We start from the raw sequence: 19,857 nt of genomic DNA, 5'->3' as shown, positions 1-19,857 counted from the left end.
AAATGTGTTTGAATATAGTAAATGAGCTTAAAGCAATTTCGCCTGATTTTTACACAATTTATAAATATTATTTTTTATAAAATTTAACTGTCGCGGTGATAAATTTTGTTTGATTATTGAAGAATATATTTGCAAATTACCTGAACTAATTTTTAATGCAAAAAATTGCTCATTTGAATGAATGTTGATTTTACTTAGAGCGAAGGTGTTAGGTCACTGGGGTAATGAAGTTTTTAGAATTTCGTAACCTGATGGTGACAAATGGAATCATATTACTGTCACTACGCTGTCTATCCGTCTGGATGTTATAAGGCTCTATTTTATGAACTGTAATAGACAGCTGAAATATTTACTTGACGTGTTAACTATTGCCGCCATAGTTAACATAAAATTAAGTATGACATTTTACTAGATTCAAATTACAAGGTCACATTATTGTACCTTAACTTTAACCTTTAACCTGCCCAATCGGACCGCACCTACAATGCTCTAACATGCATACTGAATTACTAGTTAAACGTCAAATAACCCTTTGGTCCCAAAAAATAATTGTTGTACATTATTTTCACAAATAAAAATATTACTTTTGATCCAAATATTTTGTTTTAAATGGTGTTTTAAAACGAATTCGGAATATTTGAATCGACCGACGAATGAGCATCGACCAATGGTATGGAATCATTTGCAAACTTTATTGATCCTGAAAAATATGTAAACTATTCAGTCAAACTAGCCAAAACACCTGTCCCTGCACAAAGATTACAACTGCTACAAATCGGCTTAATTTTTGTGACAATTATGTAGATCTAATATTTACTCGCGGCTTCGTATGTGTTAACCATTAGTTTCAGCGATTGAATTGAAATTCCAGGATTTGACTAAATTCCTATGCAAATTCCCAAAATTCAAGCTTTTATCTAAATCCCGTGGGAATACCGAGATAAAAAGTAACCTATGTAATGACGTCCAAGTGGTATCCGTTCATTTCGCAACTATCAACTAACGTTTGGCAACCTGATTCATTTCGCAAACTCTAAAACTGTAAATATTTCAGGATTTAATTCAGGGTTTTAGGTTAAGTTAGGTTAGTTTTATAAAAATCCTGAAATATTTACAGTTTCAGAAATATTAAACAGTTGCGAAGCATTATTGAACCCGTCCAACTATCTACATATAAAACTTCATCCAAATCCGTAAAGCCGTGTTAGCGTAAATGAATAACAAACATACACACACACACAGTACACACACACACACACAACACACACACAACACACACACACACACACACACACACACGCGAATGAATTCGCCGCTAGAGGCGCTAGTGTAGCGTGAGGTCTCCGAAATGTCAAATCTCATAGTTTTTGGGTGAGCTACGCGGGTTAATTTATAATAAGATTTTTAGGAGTTAATTATGGCAATTATGCGTTACGCAATGAATGTCTGTGTTTTGAGACAGTTTAAACTTTTGTCCTCCGTACCGAATAAAACGGGACTAAGCAACACTGTGGTTGCTGGATATTTTTATGGTACGGTTCAAGGTTTTTAAATATGATTTTAATCTAAACTTTGTTTTAACTGTAATAACAGACTGAAAGTTAAAAACAAACAGTAAGCCGATATTGGTTTGGTCTACGGCGCGTAGGCCGCGTAGCTCGTAGCACTTACCGTAGCGCTACGACAAATTGGACTAACGAAGTTGCGCTACATTTGCGATCGAACTGAACGGGATCCGGGCCGTAATATGAGTTACTGGAATCGCGTTACTGTCAAATGGCTACTTATTTTAATTTATACTGACTTATACCCGAGGGTTTAGCTACACTGAAATTTTAAAAAACAGATTGGTTTTTATTCCGTGTGCATTTCGAACAATTCTTTTTTAGGGCTGTTTTATGATCCTCATGGAATATTACTGCCAAATTTCCAGTCTCTGGCTACAATTAAGGTTATGCGTTATCTGTCCGTCAGTCGATCTGTTATTTGCGCTACTTATTATAGTAAAAAAAGAAAGTTAGTAGCTAAGCACTTTAAATTCCTCCTGGCAAGTTATTTAAAACACTTATTTTTAGAAATGAAATTGCTATGTATGAGTATATATATAAATATTTATATGTACGTAGTTTCGAGCATAAAAAATAGTAACAATTCAAAGTGCTACCTAAACCTATCAAGTTTTTAGTAAGGCATAATACTTGTCAAAAAAAATATGTCAAGGGTATTCGTCATAAATACAATACAAACGAAGACAACAAATTAAATTAGAGTGCCTGATATGGTAGTTTTCACGAGCGAAGTCGCGGGTAAAGAATAGTGCATTTATAAATACTTGTTGGCGACCGGATGGCCAAGTGGTTAGAGAACCTGACTACGAAGCTTAAGGTCCCTGGTTCGAATCCCGGCCGGGGCAGATATTTGTATGAATAATACGAATGTTTGTTCTCGGGTCTTGGATGTTTAATATGTATTTAAGTATGTATTTATCTATATAAGTATGTTTATCCGTTGCCTAGTGTCCATAGTACAAGCTTTGCTTAGTTTGGGACTAGATCAATTGGTGTCAAGTGTCCCATGATATTTATTTATTTATTATTTATTTATTGTCTATCGACAAATGTACTGCAACAGTATTTTTTGCACCCTTAGAGGGGTCTAACTAAGGTTTAAGCTCAGCCCTTAAGGCGCGATGAGCGTGTCCGCAGTGCACCGTGCACCCAATGAGGGACATCGATCCGTCACGACCTTTCTGCTCCCGAGTCCTCCCACGTAGATGCTGTATCTAGTACACGTTGTATATTGCTTACACGGAACTGAAAAATAAATAGAAGTGCCATAAGTCTTTACGCGTTTTGTTGATGTGAATCATTAGATCTGGCAAAAAAACTGAATGAACTACACTAATTTACTTTGCTTCTCCGCTAACACAGAACTACCAAACTCACAGTCACGTACACACACTTACACACACACACACAACAGAACAATCATAACACAAAAAGTGTGTTAACAGTGTTTTAGCAGGGAATACTATTACATTTAAACAGGTACGTAGTAGACGTAGTCTATATGCATTTTATTTAATCCTCGGTGCGTGGATCCGAGTAGCACTTGGCCGGGTTTTCCTTAAAATCAATGCAACAAACAGTTTATACTAAAATTGGTTGCTCCAGACTTAAACTAATTGACAACTGTTTTCATAGTTGATAATAGGAAAAAAATAACCTTTATCAACATAACTGTGTGAAAATCTCAAGTTTGTTAACTAAGAAAACTTTTACAACACAATACAATACAATAACTCTTTATTGAACACCAACGCATAGTGAGCAGTACAGAAAACATACGTATATAGAGATAATGTAGACGGTCAAAAACTTTATCGGTTGAGCCTGTCTAAGACACAATGTTTTGTGTTACAAGGCCAAGAATATCACATTTTACTTTAGTATAGTCTAGTGTTATTAAGCATATTGGATTCTTAAAATAGTTTTACTGAATTTGATCTTTTTTATTGCTGTAGAGTGTACCTAGTAAGATGAGAAGATACGTACGTTGGGACTGTGAGCTGGCAATGCATGCCAGCAGCGCCAGAGATCGATTTGCGCGAGCTCTGCGTCTCACGGCTTACATTCCTCATTCCAATAATTACATCAATAACGGTTTTAAATACATTATATGGGAATAGGTTATCGATATTAATGCATACCACATCTAACCATCTGTTTCACCACTTCTTGTTACGTTAAGTATGTGACATGTAATAAATATTCCGTTGCACTTTTTTTTAGTTTTATGTCTTTTTTTCTCTCTCGACTGTAAGAGTGTTCTTTAGCGCCCGTTCTTTGTTCTTTGGGCCAATCAACTTTTTTACCGACACCTAATCTGTCCGCGACATTTTTCAAACAATTGCAGATTTTTGTAAGTAAACATGTTTTTTCTGTAAGTAATAGATGGTGTACATGAATACATGCCATCCTACGTAAGTTAAAGCTATTAAACCGTGAAATATCTTGTTTGAAGTACGATTTTTTGGTAACGCCCGAGACAGTTTTGGTAACGCAGGTGACGAAAATTAAAGGTAATTAATAGTTGAGTCATCCTACGAGCCACACGAGACTGGTCTGGCCTAGTGTAGGTAAAGCCGTCTACACACGGTAGGTTTTAACCGCTGGTTATGGCTGCACAGTTCATTTGTGCAGGCAAACTGAACGTGTATATGACATGACACCTTGCCAGCGCAAGCAAAATTTGAAATATGCAAATTGATATTTTTTTGGTTATGCCTGCACAAATGAAGTGTGCTAGCGTGTTCGGTGTTAGCTTGTTTGGTCCGCGGTAATTTTTCTTTCTTGAAAACATTAGATAGTGCTATTTTTAGGGTTCCGTACCTACCTCGAAAGGAAAAAACGGAACCCTTATAGGATCACTTTGTTGTCCGTCTGTGCGACCGTCTGTCAAGACCCTTTTTCTCAGAAACGCGTAGAGGTATCAAGCTGAAACTGATAACGAATACTCATATCTGTGGTCCCTTGAAACCTTGAAAAAATCATACTTTTAAATCAATGCAATCAAAAGTTACAGTCATTAAACAACGTGATTCCATACAAATTGCCGTGCACTGGAAACCTATAGGGTACTTCCAGTTGTCATAGAAACTTGAAATTTGGTGTGAAGGTAGCTATTATAACACAACCAACTAGAAAAGTGAAAATTTTGATTTTTTATGTGCGTCTGTAAATATCAATGACCGATATAATCTGACCCCACACTGCGTAATTTTGCTTAGGGGCAGGGCTCTGCTTACACTGGATGTATTAAATCACTCGGAAAAAGCGGGAAATACATATCTTCAACACACGATTCCCGTTTACATACCTACCTATAAATGTGTACGAAGCTCTCGGTGCACGAGTCCAACTCGCAGTGTTTTCAGTATTTACTGCCTGTCTAAGCACTGAATATAACATGAACTAAAAGAATTTCCTTGCTCACCCGCGACCTTACGATAGCTAAGCTTATGCAAAATATGCGCATTCATGCAGTTTCTCCACCTCCACACTGTAAGAACACACACAAATCACACAAACCCATCTATCACCACCACCACACCACACTGACGCGTTTCGAACTCAACCAGAGCCCATCTTGAGAGTAACACAACCGTACACCATGCTACCAGTTGTTAGACCTGTTGGTCTAACAACAACAACGACAGCGTCAGTCGCGGGTGAGCAAGGAAATTCTTTTAGTTCATTGATATGGTACCTCCGCAAAGTAACGCCTGATTCAATAAATTATTTGAATATAACGTTTTAAATTTTCGTGATTTTCACTCATAGTCAAAATATCACCACCGGGACTTGTCACGCTAACACACACGAGTAATATTTACCTCGACGTTTCGGCAACATTGCAGTGGCCGTGGTCACGAGCAGACTGAGGTGTGGGGTGTCAAGTCTGCCTAGCAGCGCGAGTCCTTCGAACTACCCGCACTTGATCACTAATAGTACCGGCACTCGTATCACGAACTACCCGCACTTGGTAATTTTTATTTGTCACCCCAACCCACACCCCATATTTCAGTCTACTCGTGGCCACGGCCACTGCAATGTTGCCGAAACTCGTGTGTATTAGCGTGATAAGTCCCGTTGGTGGTATTTTGACTATAAGCACTGAATAATAAGACGTTATATTTAATTTCATTTTATTTTATGTTTATTTTGTTCCATTAAACAGAGATGGCATCATAAATATCTGTGACGTGAAATAACAGGCACTTAGAAGATCAAAATGCATTCGCAAACTTATCGCGCAGATCGTAAATACTGCGCAAAATGCTTGTCAAGTGTGCAGTTACGCCTGGCTACCGTATGACTAAGCAACGCTAGTATATGTCTCATAGCGCATACATAGCAGGCTCTGGGATGAGCCCACATTATCCGGCGTATCGAGATCAGCAGGGCTACTACGAAACTCGAAACTCGAAGTTCGTGTCGTGCGGTCCCTCAGACACTTATACTATTTAATACGAGAGCGAGAGGGACCGCACGACACGAACATCGAGTTTCGAGTTTCGTAGTAGCCCTGCAGGCGCATCGCATCGGGCACGCGTAGCTTAAAAGCTGCGTTCCCACCAATAATGTTCGAGGATGGGTTTTGCGAGAAATGTGTTTTTCACCAACCAATAAAAGCGCTTCATTAACCTCACCTCGTACAGCACATCTCTGGTGGAAACAGCTGAACGGAGCGAGGCGAGGTAAATTAAGCGTTTCTATTTAATAGTGAAAAACGGTTCTCCTATGGTCCTTTTAATCCTATCTTCACTACCACTAATTTCATTAGCCCTAAAATGAAAAAGCCGAATTTTTAATTTTCCTAACTATTCATTAGCCCTAATTTTAGCATTCCGAATTAACGTTGTACCTAATTACACTAGCCCTAACATCAAAAAGGTAAAACATTAATTTTCGTGAAATGTATTGATTGGAACACCTTAATTTTGCAACATATTGAATGGCATCCATCCAACCTACTTCCCTAGTGGGAGTTATCTTGGCTGCTATAAAAAAACCTAACATCGAAGGCTAAGGCCTTCTGAGAGTCGCTTCTGGTCCTCGCTCGCTTCACTCGCACTTTATTTTATCTTTAGCACAAGTAAACATTAGGGTTCATAACTTTAGGTCTAGGAGTTCGCTCCATGCCCATCCTCGCTTCACTCGCTTCACCGCTCTATCAGTCCACACATTTATCCTTTATCATTAGGGTTCACAAGTTAAATACGTCTATTGGGTTCATAACTATTTAAGAATAATATGTAAGGGAAAATATTAAAGTAATAAAGTAAACGTAAAACATGTTCGACATTATCGTAATAAAAATAGACAGTTAAAATGTAAGAATGTACCCTTTCATTTTATGTCTGTGTAAAATTGTTGTACTGATTTGTGGTATACCCAGCATTGGGGCGTTTATTGGCAGGGATGATGAACGAAGAGCAAATTCATGATGTAAAAAAAAAAATTTTACATACAAAGTTAAGATATCTTATATCAACTTTGCCTTACCATAACAGTCTTGTTCAATCTTACTTACTTAACACACATTATAACAATAACCTTATCCTTACACATAAGTATAAGAGCGATCCTGTATAAAAATGAATGAAGACCTTCGTTGCTGGTGCGGGGCCGGCGCGTGCCCTTTGAATCGATACGTCGGAGCACCGCTTCGCGCCATCGACGTATGGCTTTCTGTCTGTTAGCGATGTAAAATTCGCTCATATTGCTGTGATTTAGACAGTTTAAAAAAAAAGCTTTGTCCATCGGAGGACAGATTTGACAGTGTCAAGTGGGTTTTGCCGTTGTACGGTAATAATTGTAGAAAACGAAATATTATGAAAGATTAGTTAGTTTAGTTTAATAAAAATATGGCTTTGTCCATCGGAGGTCAATTTTTCCGGTGTCTAGTAGGTTTTGCTGTTGTACAGTAAAAAAAAAATAGAAAACGAAATAAGAGAGGTATTGGTGGATGACAGCGCGAAATCTGCTGTGGTTCAGAATTTTAATAAAACGACCGTGTTGTTTTATTTTAATGTAACATAGTGTAATTAACCATGCACCAAATGTAGAAAGGTCTAATAATAATCATCATAACGGTGAATATATAAATACAATACAACACCCCCCACTGAATATAATAATCATAAAAATGTATGCATATAATTTATACAAAAACCACACCTAATAAATCCAGAAAAGTTCTTTTTGAAACACTCGGTTGTTGTATTAAAAGAATTAAGAATGAATTATTGTCGTCTTCAATTATTATAACATTATTGCAAACAGTAGAAATAAGTAAATTACTTAATATTAATAATGTAAACCATGATAAATATATAATGAGAGATACGAGTAGGTAGGGTGGAGCCAAGCAAAGGAGCTGCAGTTTACAATAAATTAATGGGTAGTATTTAAACGCACATTAAATAAAAGCCCTTTTTTATCAAAAAAAAAATCCGAATTCACATCAAAATTACTGATTGCAGTATTTTGCTATACTCCACTCAAAATATTACGTTATAAACTGCAAATTATATTCGTGGCGTACCGCTATTTGTCTTAAAGTAAAGCATTTTTATTATTGCACGGCTAATAATGACTAACGCACATCATACCTTGTAACTCTTTTTTTTAAATATAGCTTCTATTTTTGCACATCAAATTTATATACAAAACTGGAGGTTGAACGCCGAACGAAGAAGTTTGACCTTTATTACTTATTTATATACTATGCCATCTATAACTAATGGCGTATGTTCAAAGGGCCATGCCGAAACGTGAAAAAAAGTGTCATTGACGTAACTCAATTATCTTCGACTCCGTGGCTAATCGAAAAATTAAAAAAAAAATACTTTCCATCCTAGAGATGAAAACGCAATTTTCCGCCCGACTATCTGCCCATGAAAATTAAACTTTCCGAACCGGAGAGATGAAAAGTTATTTTGCTATGAGAATGAGTATCATCTACGCACGCTCTAGTTAATATGCTGTAGAGTCAGTATTTTTGCTGTGCAGTCAGTATTTTTGATGTGATTGTAGTATTTTTGTATAGTTTGTGTTGATGTATATTTTCGAATTATCTGCAGTACTAGTTTTGTTAAGCATTTAGGGGCTGTTTCACCATCCATTGATTAGTGTTAACTGACGGTTAAATGTGATGCCGTCTCCGTCTATTTGAACAAAACAAATAGAGACGGTATCACAGTCATTTAACCGTCAGTTAACACTAATCAATGGATGGTGAAACAGCCCCTTAGTTTATTTGTATTGAAATAATTTAATTGATGTACAAACGTATATAAATGATAAGAATAAATTGATAGGCAATTATTTATTTGATGTGCAATTAATAATATTCCTCAATTAATTACCAGCAGTCAAGAGCAAAAATATGTATCTGTTTGAATGACTCGAAAATACATATATTACGTCGGAGTAGAGTCTGGTACATATTTTTGAAACGTTGGATAAGTTCATTAATGTAACAAATATTCTTAGAACCACATTTGTATTAAAGTCTATCAGCTTTACAAATCAATGTCAATATTAAAGTGATCCAATTTTTGGATACTCATATTTGCAAAACACAAACTAAAAAAGCAAAAAACTCATTCCAAAATAGAAGAATATTACTTATAAAAGGAATATTTGTAAAATTCCCATAACCTAACTAAAGTAACAAATATTCTTAGAACCAAATTTGTATTGAAGTCTATCAACTACAAATCAATGTCAAGCAAAACACAATATCTAATGGCCAGTAAAATGAGGTTTCAACAAATATTTTAATACTCGACTATACCTACTTCGAGTCTTGCAGTTTAGTTTCTGAATAGACTACTAGCTTTTGCTCGCGACTACATTTGAAAAAATATGCAATTTTTCGGGATAAAAACTATCCTAAATATGTCCTTTCTACGGTTCCAAACTATCTTCAGACCAAATTGGTTTGCTTAAAAAAACATGAAGAAGCAGCAGACACACAGAGTTACTTTGCATTTATAATATTAAATTTAGAAAAAACTATTTGACTTTCTAAAGTAACTTATGCCATACCTAGGTACTAAAACGGAGCGAGATACGTCATGCAAGTTGCGGTACATTGCACTAATTGCGGTACTTGGTCGCGGTTCGTGGTCGAGGTTTATGTAGGTACGGAAAAAAGCTTAAATTTTTTTCTCTTATGGCCTTTTCATCGGATAAAGCCATTCTTTTATTTTTGTAAATAAACCATGAGTAAAATATGTCTTTTTTTCTTTCAGCCTCCGCTAGAATGTGGCATGAACAACCGCAGCTCTTCATATTGTGAACCACAAATGTGGCCGCATTATCAAGTAAGTTTTTGTCCATATTATTAATATTATAGAACTAGCTGCCCCGAATACGCACGGGTGTAATACGAATGAAGAAAATGAGATCAAATCTGCTACACGATCAATTTTAATCGATGGTTTTAATCGGTTTACTGTTTAAATAATTACAATTAATGATATTGGTTGTTAAAACTAATAACCACTGGTTATCCAACATTAACGAAGCTAAGCTAATTAAAAAAAACCCTTGTTGGTACCTATAGGTACCACAATAAAGATATCTCTCTTTTGATAGACGTATTGATTTACGTAACAATTAACCAATTACAGTCAGCCGTTCTGAAGTGATGCACTTAGAAAAATTATAATGCCGAACTATAGCATCTAATTCCACATAAGCACCAGTGGCGAGGTATCGAAACATTACGCTAAATTTTTTACATGACTTCAGTAATGACAAGAATGGTAAAGTTTGGGTAGGTACTCTAATTCCGAGGAGTTGCATACAAAGACGTACCTAACTCACGCTTATCTCATAATAAAACGTTCACATCATGCTACTGATAAGCACATAAATTATTTAAGTATGAAATATATCTGGATCGATTGGAAGGAAAAACAACATAATAAACAGTATTGATGCAATGGTTTATTCCGTATATTACAGATGGGCGTGATGGGTGGAGGCTGGAACGGATCGAACGGCGGCGCGTGGGCATCGCGGCCCAGCGCCCGCGACCACCCGCGCTACCCCGCCGACCTTCGCCCAGTCAAGGTAAAATAAGTTATTTTCAAGATTTTCTCGAATTCCGTAATCAACTTCGATTTGTTTTCTTTGTTCGTAATTAATTGGCTACAAAAATGGAATTACTTTTCGTTGTTTCGTAATTGATTATTAAACAATAATTTATTTTCTACTAGTTTAAATAATTGAGTTTTGTAACACAATGTTTTAGACTATCGCGGTCATTATTAATTTTATTATTTAAATTCGGGTTTTGTTCCGCGTACCTTGATTATAGAGAAGCTCGATATTTCGGCACAGTTGCATGCGCCATGATCACGAAACGACTGGAGAATTGCGGGTATGCTGGTATAACTGTAGTAGGTATAACTATAAAAAAATAAATCGAACGTAACCGATCTATCCTCTTCCTAACAAGTTACCCACTACTACTGGATTTCGAACTCGCTTTAAAGTCACGGCAAAATTATGTATTGAATAATAATATGTATGAATGTTCACAGTATCACTCACTTTTTAGGGTTCCGGAGCCAAAATGGCAAAAACGGAACCCTTATAGTTTCGCCATGTCTGTCTGTCTGTCTGTCCGTCCGCGGCTTTGCTCAAGAACTATCAATGCTAGAAAGCTGTAATTTTGCACGGATAAATATGTAAACTATGCCGACAAAATGGTACAATAAAAAATAAAAAATAATTTTCCATAGATGTAAAGTGGGGGTGATTTTTTTCTCATCCAACCCTATAATGTGGGGTATCGTAAGTAAGTATATCAAACTTTCAAGGAAAACTATGACGGCTAAGTTTGCTTGAGAATTATTAGTAGTTTAAGAGTAAATAGCAGCCTAAGGTATAAAATATACCTAAATTATGAAGATTCCGTATAAAATACGAAAGCCTTAGAAAAATAACACATAATTTTTTCGTAATGGCTACGGAACCCTATTTCAGACGTGTCCGACACGCTCTTGGCCGGTTTTTCGTATTATTACGAACACGATCAGGTTTTAACTATATTTAGCACTGGTAACCACGTACTTGACAACTTAAAACCATCTTCTTGATTAAAGTTTAGTTTAGTTTAGTAGGTTTAGTTTTGTGTTTAGTTTTATCGAGCTTCTCTAAAATCAAGGTACGCGGAACAAAACCCAAATTTAAATCATAAAATCGAGTTTTGTAATCAACTTTAGTTTTATTCTTCGTATGTATTAGATAATGCTTAAAAGGTTCACTAAATATGTTGCATAAAATCGAATCTCATAATTTCGTATTTCTATGTTTGAATAGTTGCTACGCAGAAAGACATATCTCATAATATTACTTTGAATAAGGATAATAAAAAACGGAGTAAAATTTTACTAACCATTCCTTGTAATTAAATTAATTGTAGTTCTATATTAACCTAACAGCAGTAAGATTCTGGCACTTCGCCGGCCACTGCCGCGGCACGCTCGCTTCGCTCGCTCGGCTCGCGCGCTGTTGTGGTCGCAGATCGCAGTTCTAACCTAACCCAACCTACTATGTAGCTGCTGTTCTGTTCTGGCGCTTTGCCTGCTGCTGTTACAGCACGCTTACTTTGCTGGCCTTACTTTAACCTTAACCCATTCTTATGGTAGCTGTTAGTTCCTTTAACTATGTCATTACGCCATGTTAAAGTCAGCGCTATTTAAAATTCCGTGAAAATACAACAGTCCAAACTAGTATTTTGCTATGCCATTATGCCATATAAAAATCGGCGATACTAATGTTCTGCTATTTAATATTCTGCAGAAGTATATTCAGCGATAAGAGTGTTCTGCTATTTAATATTCTGAGAAATGACTATTATTCGAACTGATAATTATGCAAAGTTATGATTAAGCAAAAGTATAATTCGGCTAAAAAAAATTACCTATGAGATACCTGTTATGCGAAGTGTATTTCGAAGAATCGATATTATGCAAGATAAAGGGAACCCTGATTAAAAATACGTCTTAAGAGAAGAAGTTTTAATAAGTGGCAAGATTAATAATTTTGATTATTAATTATTTTGTGAAATATTTCACATCATTTTGTACTTACTTCGCATTTAAAATTTTGAATGTTGAAACTTAGTAACTTTATTTTGATAAATACGTTTTCTTCTTTCCCATTCCAGGGACCCCAGCTGCACACCCAAAGCCAAATGTGTGCCCCCGAAAGCAGGTCGACACCGTACCCCATGTTCGAGGACTCGCACTACGGGGCCGGGGCCAAGCACAGTCCCGCTGCGCTCGCGCGCCCCGCCGTGTCCCCCGCGGATCCTCCCCGCGCGAGGGACCGCTTCAATGCGGAGCCTCGGCGGTCACCCACACAGGAGGTGCGGCCGCCTGTAGTGCCTCTACCCGCTTTCCAACAAGCCTTCGGTTCAACCGAAATCGGAAAGTTTGCTGAAGCGTTCAGTCGCACGGAGATCGCCCTAGAGGACGTTCCCGACAACTTCAGCTACGAGTCGTTCCCCGAGTGGGAACAACCAGAGCCGCAGTGGTCTTCCCAACCCGCGCCGCGCGAGATCAAATGCGAAGACAACTTTTGAGATTTGTCTTCGCCCTAGTGCTAATTCCAGGCGATAACGCCAACTAGTTAATTAGACAATGTTTAGTTCCACCACCTTGTTGCCAAAATGATTAGCGATGGAGTTCGCTTAGAACTTTAGGATGTGATACCAAATTTACAAACGTGTACGAATAATGAATCGGCCGGTAAAATAGTGGTGTGTCGTTTTAGTTTACATAAAGTAGAATAATGTTATTATTCCCTTTGACTAGTTTTAGACTCACCTTAATGAGAAGAACAAAGTAATTTACTAATAAAGGGATGTAGGAAAATAAATTGTACTGCAATGCATAGTAGAACAAAATAAATCATGACTAAATGTGCCTTTATTCGGAGCGCCCGGCCGCCGTCGCGCGGCGTCACGGCCCCACCATCTCGCCGTCGTCGAATGTCACTACACAACTAGCCTGAAATACCACCGTAAAAAGTTGTACCTAGTTATCTTATTTTATTTAAATTAAAAGTTACACGTAAGTATATGCAATTAAATTCATCTGTTTGGAAGATAAATCAAGTACCTACCATAGAAAAAGGAATAAAAAAAATCCCAGAAAAATAAAATAATAAATGATTCTCAGTCATTCGCAAGTCTTAGGTTTTTCGATTCTAAGATGTCATTTTTCAACGATGAATCGTATACTTACAGTGTTTCTATCCTATGGCATACTACTTATTTATTTAACTTTCAAGCAGTTGGGTGCAATTGATTGTAACATTTTATTAAAAACAAATATAAAAAAGTTCGTCAATCAGGATTTTGCTAGGAAACCTTAGTGCGTGTATGACCTCAGCCATAAGTAGGTAACCTTTTGTGTAAATGACATTTCGATCGAATAAAAGATAGATTTACAACTTTACGGTGGTAACTTTAACTAAATAGCATTTATTGGGACCAACGTTTAGAAAAATATACACGACCCTGTCAGATGCACCTCGGTGCAAGCTCTTACACTTCAGCGTTGTTCTACCACAAAGATATCCAAATATAAAACAGCTAGGTTGGAGAATCGATCAATTCTGGTATTTCGACATGTTTGAGGACTAAAATGTTCAAGAAATAGAAGACCAGCTATAATAAAACATACACTTCCTATCCAAATAGTTACGAAGAAGCTCACCCATCAAAACCTGTAATCAAATTACTTCGTCCTAAAGATTTTAAATATTAGCTCTCGGTAACTTTTGATGGGCTTTAAAGACGCCGCGCGATATTATATAAACATTCAAAACTATTCGGAAAAAAATTAAATAAAACAAGTCATGTAACATACGTAGGTATATTTAGGTAGTTAAATTTGATAAAATTTTTGAAGAGATTACACACTTATGAATAAAATGGCTTTTTAATTAAACGATTAGGGGTCCAACAACGTTCATGTAAAGTTTCTGTAGTGATTACTGATTTGGTATAGAACCATCCTCGATCGAAATCCAACAAATTGTACTAATTTACACACACCTATTATTGGGTATCATTGTATTGATGTAAAAGGCTTAAGACAAATAATGAGTTCTATACTTCCCTATTTTTAAGTGTCTGTGATAAAGTTGTTTTTGTTGTGTTGTTTCTAAACGTTTAATCATAGGTTTTGTTTTAACTATTAATTTGTTAATTGGTAAGTACATTCAATTATATCATTTGTAGAAGCTTAAAATTAAGTTTGTATGTAACAGTATTATGAGTAAGTCGTTAGTGCGTTTACGTACTTATAAATTATGAAATTGTTATATTTCATTTTATTTCTGTTAATTATTTATGTGCCACCGTCATGCATTCTATGAATAAATTAAACATTAAGAAGTTTTAAACACAACCGATTGTGATGGCTGTTCGCCATTATTTGTATTAGTTATTTTCTTATGAGATGTTCACAACGAAAGGAGATTTGGCGATTCTGATAAGCCATAACTCTACGAGTTGGTAATATTGCCTGGGTAATCTTACGATTCTCGAATCCCGAGTGGCAAGAGCACATTCTTAAATTACGTAATAAAGTGTTGAGATTATTGACCTGGTGTAAGCCAAACCACCTACGTCCAGTGGTCTTCGTCTTCTAGCTATACAAATTTCGTGCATCAGTATTTTCATTCTCTTTCGACAAAAAAAAAACAGCAAAATTAATGGAGTGCCTTACCTATTTAAATATGATATGAAATTAGGATGGATGATTTTTATTCTAGCATAATTTGATGAAACACCATAATAAATATAATAGCATAATAAAACTTCCTTGAAACCAAGTAGGTATTTCATTAAATAGTAGATAATATATTGTAATGAATTTAATAAAGATTATAAAATAATTATATATATATATAATTAATAACATTATGTACTAAAATAAAATAATGATGGTGTGCACTAACATTAAAAAATATTTACGAAAATTATTTGTTATTTTGTAGATACTTAAATAGGTCTCTAATGAATGATTTGTTTGTGTGTCTTATACTAGGTAGAATGCCTTTGATTTTAATCGCCTGTTTTTTCTATGCTCCATTGTATTTATTAATTGTAAGTAAATTAATTGTATCCAAATCGCATTAAAGCAAAGAAATCGACAGATCTTCAGTAATAGCTAGATAAAATTGTGCTTGTTTAAGCTTAAGGCTAAATATTAAGTTTATTTTTTATTTTCGGTGAGCTTGATAACGTTCAGATGCTGCGAGACTTACCCCCTGTTCACCATCCATTGATTAAATTTAACTGACAGATAAATGATGCCGTCTCTGTTTGTTTTGTTAGAATAGACGGAGACGGCATCACATTTATCCGTTAGTTAAAATTAATCAATGGGTGGTGAAACAGGCCCTTTGTATTCGAATTTTCAAGCAGTTACCATCACATTAATGACGCACGTTGGTTTTATACAAATTGTTCCAAAACGCATCATGATTCTCTTTATACTCGTATTATAGATGTTTAATAAAAGTAAAAATTAGACGTTGTTAAAATCTGAGTAGGTACTTCAAACATAGATAACGGACAAAATGTAGATATTTTCATTTAAAATGTGCTAATAGCATATTTCGAAAATTTTCGGTCGAACACGCTCGCTTGTCTTATATTTTACCATATTTATTTATGTCGTTCACTTCACTATAGGTCCATTTAAACGTCACAAATGTCCAATGCTACCAATAAATAAGCAGTTTGAATTACAAAAAAAAATATCTGCTGTGAACTCTAAGTATCTTGTGGGAAAATTGCGATGATACACACTACATTGCTTGACAGACTTGTAATGTACACATAATTTCTTCATGTAGGTTTTGAATCTGAAGGGAACAAGCTCACCGTAAGCAATTATTATATTTTTTTTATTAAATCTTATACGAGTAAATGTAGTCTGTGCCACATGATATGTATATACAATATACATTTCCCTAGTTATTCCTATTGTTATTTGTTTAAGTACTAGGAAGATCATTCAAGATCAAGTTAGGTGTTCCACAATAGCGCTTCCTTAAAGATTATTCCATTACTTGTCTACCATCGGAGTTAGCTATGTGTCGTCTTCAAATAGTACTGTAATAAATAAATGTATCTTTATTATAGTGGACAAAAGGTTAACAAGTCTGTGTCCGATAGCAAAATCAATATTAACTATAAGTTTTGTTTTCAGGTGTTAGACTAATAGATCCGTAATGGATCGTAGTACTCGATCCGAATAGACAAAACATCTTTTCAATGGAACCTATAAGTTAATACTTTCTTAGCCTAACCGACTAAATGCGGCAGAAAATTATCAAGTAAGTAAATTAAGTTTATAGTCCATACAAGTAATAATCAAAAAGTGGAGGGTTAAAAGTAACTTTATTTATCAGATTACATAAAGTTGTTAATTGAAATTTCTTTGTAACAATAATTTCCCTTATTTGGATAAAGGTGGATGATCTAAATAAAAGTTTTTTTTTACCAAAATTATGAATCCAATTAAAACCATAACTTTAAGCTATAGCTTTGTTAAGCGCTGGAGTTTCGCAAAGATAACTCATAAGTAATAAAATAGAATCAAAGGAAAAAACGTACAAAATTTTCAATAAAAGGTAGAAATCATTCGACTGGTGCGATTCCTTTTTTTTTAAAGAATATGTTGATTGTACTCAAGCAACTTAAGTAAGTATTTGCAACTCGGATTTTTAATTATTTCGTATATTGTGTGAAATAAATAATTAAACACTAAGTATAATTGTAAACAAATAAGCACAGAATATTTGATCCAGTGGTAGAGTTTAAATGAACACCTGCAATTAACTTTGCAATCTGCAAAGGTTTTTCACTAGAACTTTGGACTGTATTGATACATTAATTGCAAATGTCAACTCTGAACTTACCCAAACACTAACTGAAATATTCTGAGTTTATCTTGTGGTACAGTCGAGATCAAAGATATCTTTACATTTTAGTACCTTGTCACTCATCCACATCTATGGTAAGGTAAGGTGCATAGATGTCAATGTTGTTTGTCACTGTATGCATTCTGACAATTTTCTATAGAGTTTAAAGATATCTTTGACCTCTACTGTACATACAAGGTATCATCAAGTACAAGCATTATGATACCTTTTTTATAATAGATTATAATGTGTCCCACTGCAGGGCAAAAGCCTCCCCTTTCTTATTCCACTCGTCTCTACTATGATACCTACAAGTTTTTTAATTTCCTCCCAAATTCAGTAAATATCACAGACCTTATATCGAAATAGACCTTAAGAGTTTACCTTGCGTGTAAAAAGTTTGATCCACGGTCAAAGTTTTGTCCGACCTAAATACGCGATGCGCTTTGAAAAATTTAAAAATCAAAAAACCCGACTGCGTTAGAAAATACTCAAAAGAAGAAAACAAGTCTAGTGAGCTAGAACTTTGTTAAGTAGCTAACTTAAAGTTCAACAGTCGGGACCCATTAGGTAAGTTAGCTACTTAACAAAGTTCTAGCCCACTAGACTTGTTTTCTTCTTTTGAGTATTTTCTAACGCAGTCGGGTTTTTTGATTTTTAAATTTATTGTTTTATTTCATAGTTTTCTGTGAAAATGGTATATTAAAACGGTTATAACCCATATATTTTTAGAATGGGCTAATTATTAGCTTTCATTTTATACCCCACTCGATAGGTTTAAATAAAAATCATTTTTTGGAAACTTACAATTTTGCGCCAAAAATCCGCCATTTTGATTTTTACGAATCCAATGACGTATCATTTATGAAAATCAGTTCAGCCGTTGAGTAGTTACGAGAGGACATAGGAATAGACATACATACGTGTCAAACACATAACCCTCCTTCTTCGCAGTCGGGTAAAAAGCCGCCACTCGAGTCGCGGCGGCTCGCCTTTAAATCGGTTCCGCGCGCCTTTGAATCGGTACAAGGTCTGTGGTAAATATGATTGAGTTTTTAAAGTATTAACTATAGAAAAGTTAAGCATCATTTAATGAAAAAATAGCGTATTATAATTTATAATCCCTTCCAATTGATACCTCGTTTTCAGTTAAAAACTATGTCATCCAACCACTTTTACCAGCAATGAACACTTAGAATGAAGCTATGAAGTTTAAAACAATGGTTATAAATAAGAGTTCAAAGAATATATTGATTATTTACTTATATGTATGATGGTTTATAATGAGTAGGTACGATAGTTAACATGATAAGTTAGATTCAATCAAATGAGCTCTTTTGGATCTCACCGGGTTTGAGGGATACGTATCGGTGCAAGGTAGAATAAATCAGTACGGTTGTTTTTATTTCATTTTAGTTATTGAATTTTAGGCATACATAAATCTTAATTGCTGTTGTAGTCTAGTACAGTCAGCATTCGATATTTTTGAATCAAGAAAATCCGCAAGGACAGCATATATTTCGGAACAACGAGAGTCAGAGCTTTTAACGTTATAATAATTAATCGATCTATATCATGCTGACTGTACTTTCTAAAAATTTTTTGTAATCTAGTTATAAACCTTGTAAATACTTATTATATTTTAAATGTTTCACTCATATCATTCTAGAGAAACAGATTTTTAGGGAATTGTAAGGTTTTAAATTAACACTGAATTTTTTGATTTATGAAAGTGAATTTACGATTTAATAAACATATTGTACCTACCTACCTAATATAGACGATTTTTATTTAACTACACCTGTTTTTTCCCTAAAATTTATTTACTCCATGCAATACTTTGATGTTTCTCTGAAGGCTTAGTACAAAAACATTCCTTCTTGGCTCCTTGCCATTGTCGACTATAATCATGTATAGAGAGTGATATAAACCGTACACTATTTCTAGCTCTTAGTCCTTACGGTTAATATAAAGAGAGAGAAGCCCGAATTAAAATCTACAGAGACACAAATTAAGTACCTATCGCTTTAGAATGTTACAAATAGAAGCGCCGTTATTTATTTAAGTTAAATACTTTAAACTAGCCGAAACTTTTAATAAGTACGTGCGTGCATAATACGGTATTTGACTATTTTGTATATGTTTTATAAATAAAAACCACACAATGCCTGTTATCCAATAGAAAAACAATTTTTAAGCTACCTTTACAAATAACAAAGTTATAAAGGTTTGGAATTCAAGATTAGACAGAGAAAGACATACTGGCATGTGACGTCACACGCCAGTACCGCCATACTTGCTGAATAGAGAAAAACGTTTGAGAAAG

General features: G+C 35.1%; 1 protein-coding gene across 1 annotated transcript in view; it reads left to right on the top strand.

Annotated features, from left to right (window-relative positions):
• Window positions 1-19,308, top strand: part of LOC141433345 (uncharacterized) — a 30,811-nt gene extending 11,503 nt beyond the window's left edge. Inside the window, exons 3-5 of the mRNA XM_074095339.1 lie at window positions 9,824-9,895; window positions 10,542-10,649; window positions 12,754-19,308. Of these exons, the coding sequence (XP_073951440.1) occupies window positions 9,824-9,895; window positions 10,542-10,649; window positions 12,754-13,170 (597 nt within the window). The 3' untranslated portion in view covers window positions 13,171-19,308. The remainder of the gene's footprint in view (window positions 1-9,823; window positions 9,896-10,541; window positions 10,650-12,753) is intronic.
• Window positions 19,309-19,857: the final 549 nt, after the last annotated feature.

The sequence above is a fragment of the Choristoneura fumiferana genome, chromosome 12, assembly GCF_025370935.1.
Source record: "Choristoneura fumiferana chromosome 12, NRCan_CFum_1, whole genome shotgun sequence".
NCBI lineage: Eukaryota > Metazoa > Arthropoda > Insecta > Lepidoptera > Tortricidae > Choristoneura > Choristoneura fumiferana.
The sequence above is the reverse complement of the archived record's forward strand: the minus strand, read 5'-3'. Positions and strand labels throughout refer to the sequence as shown.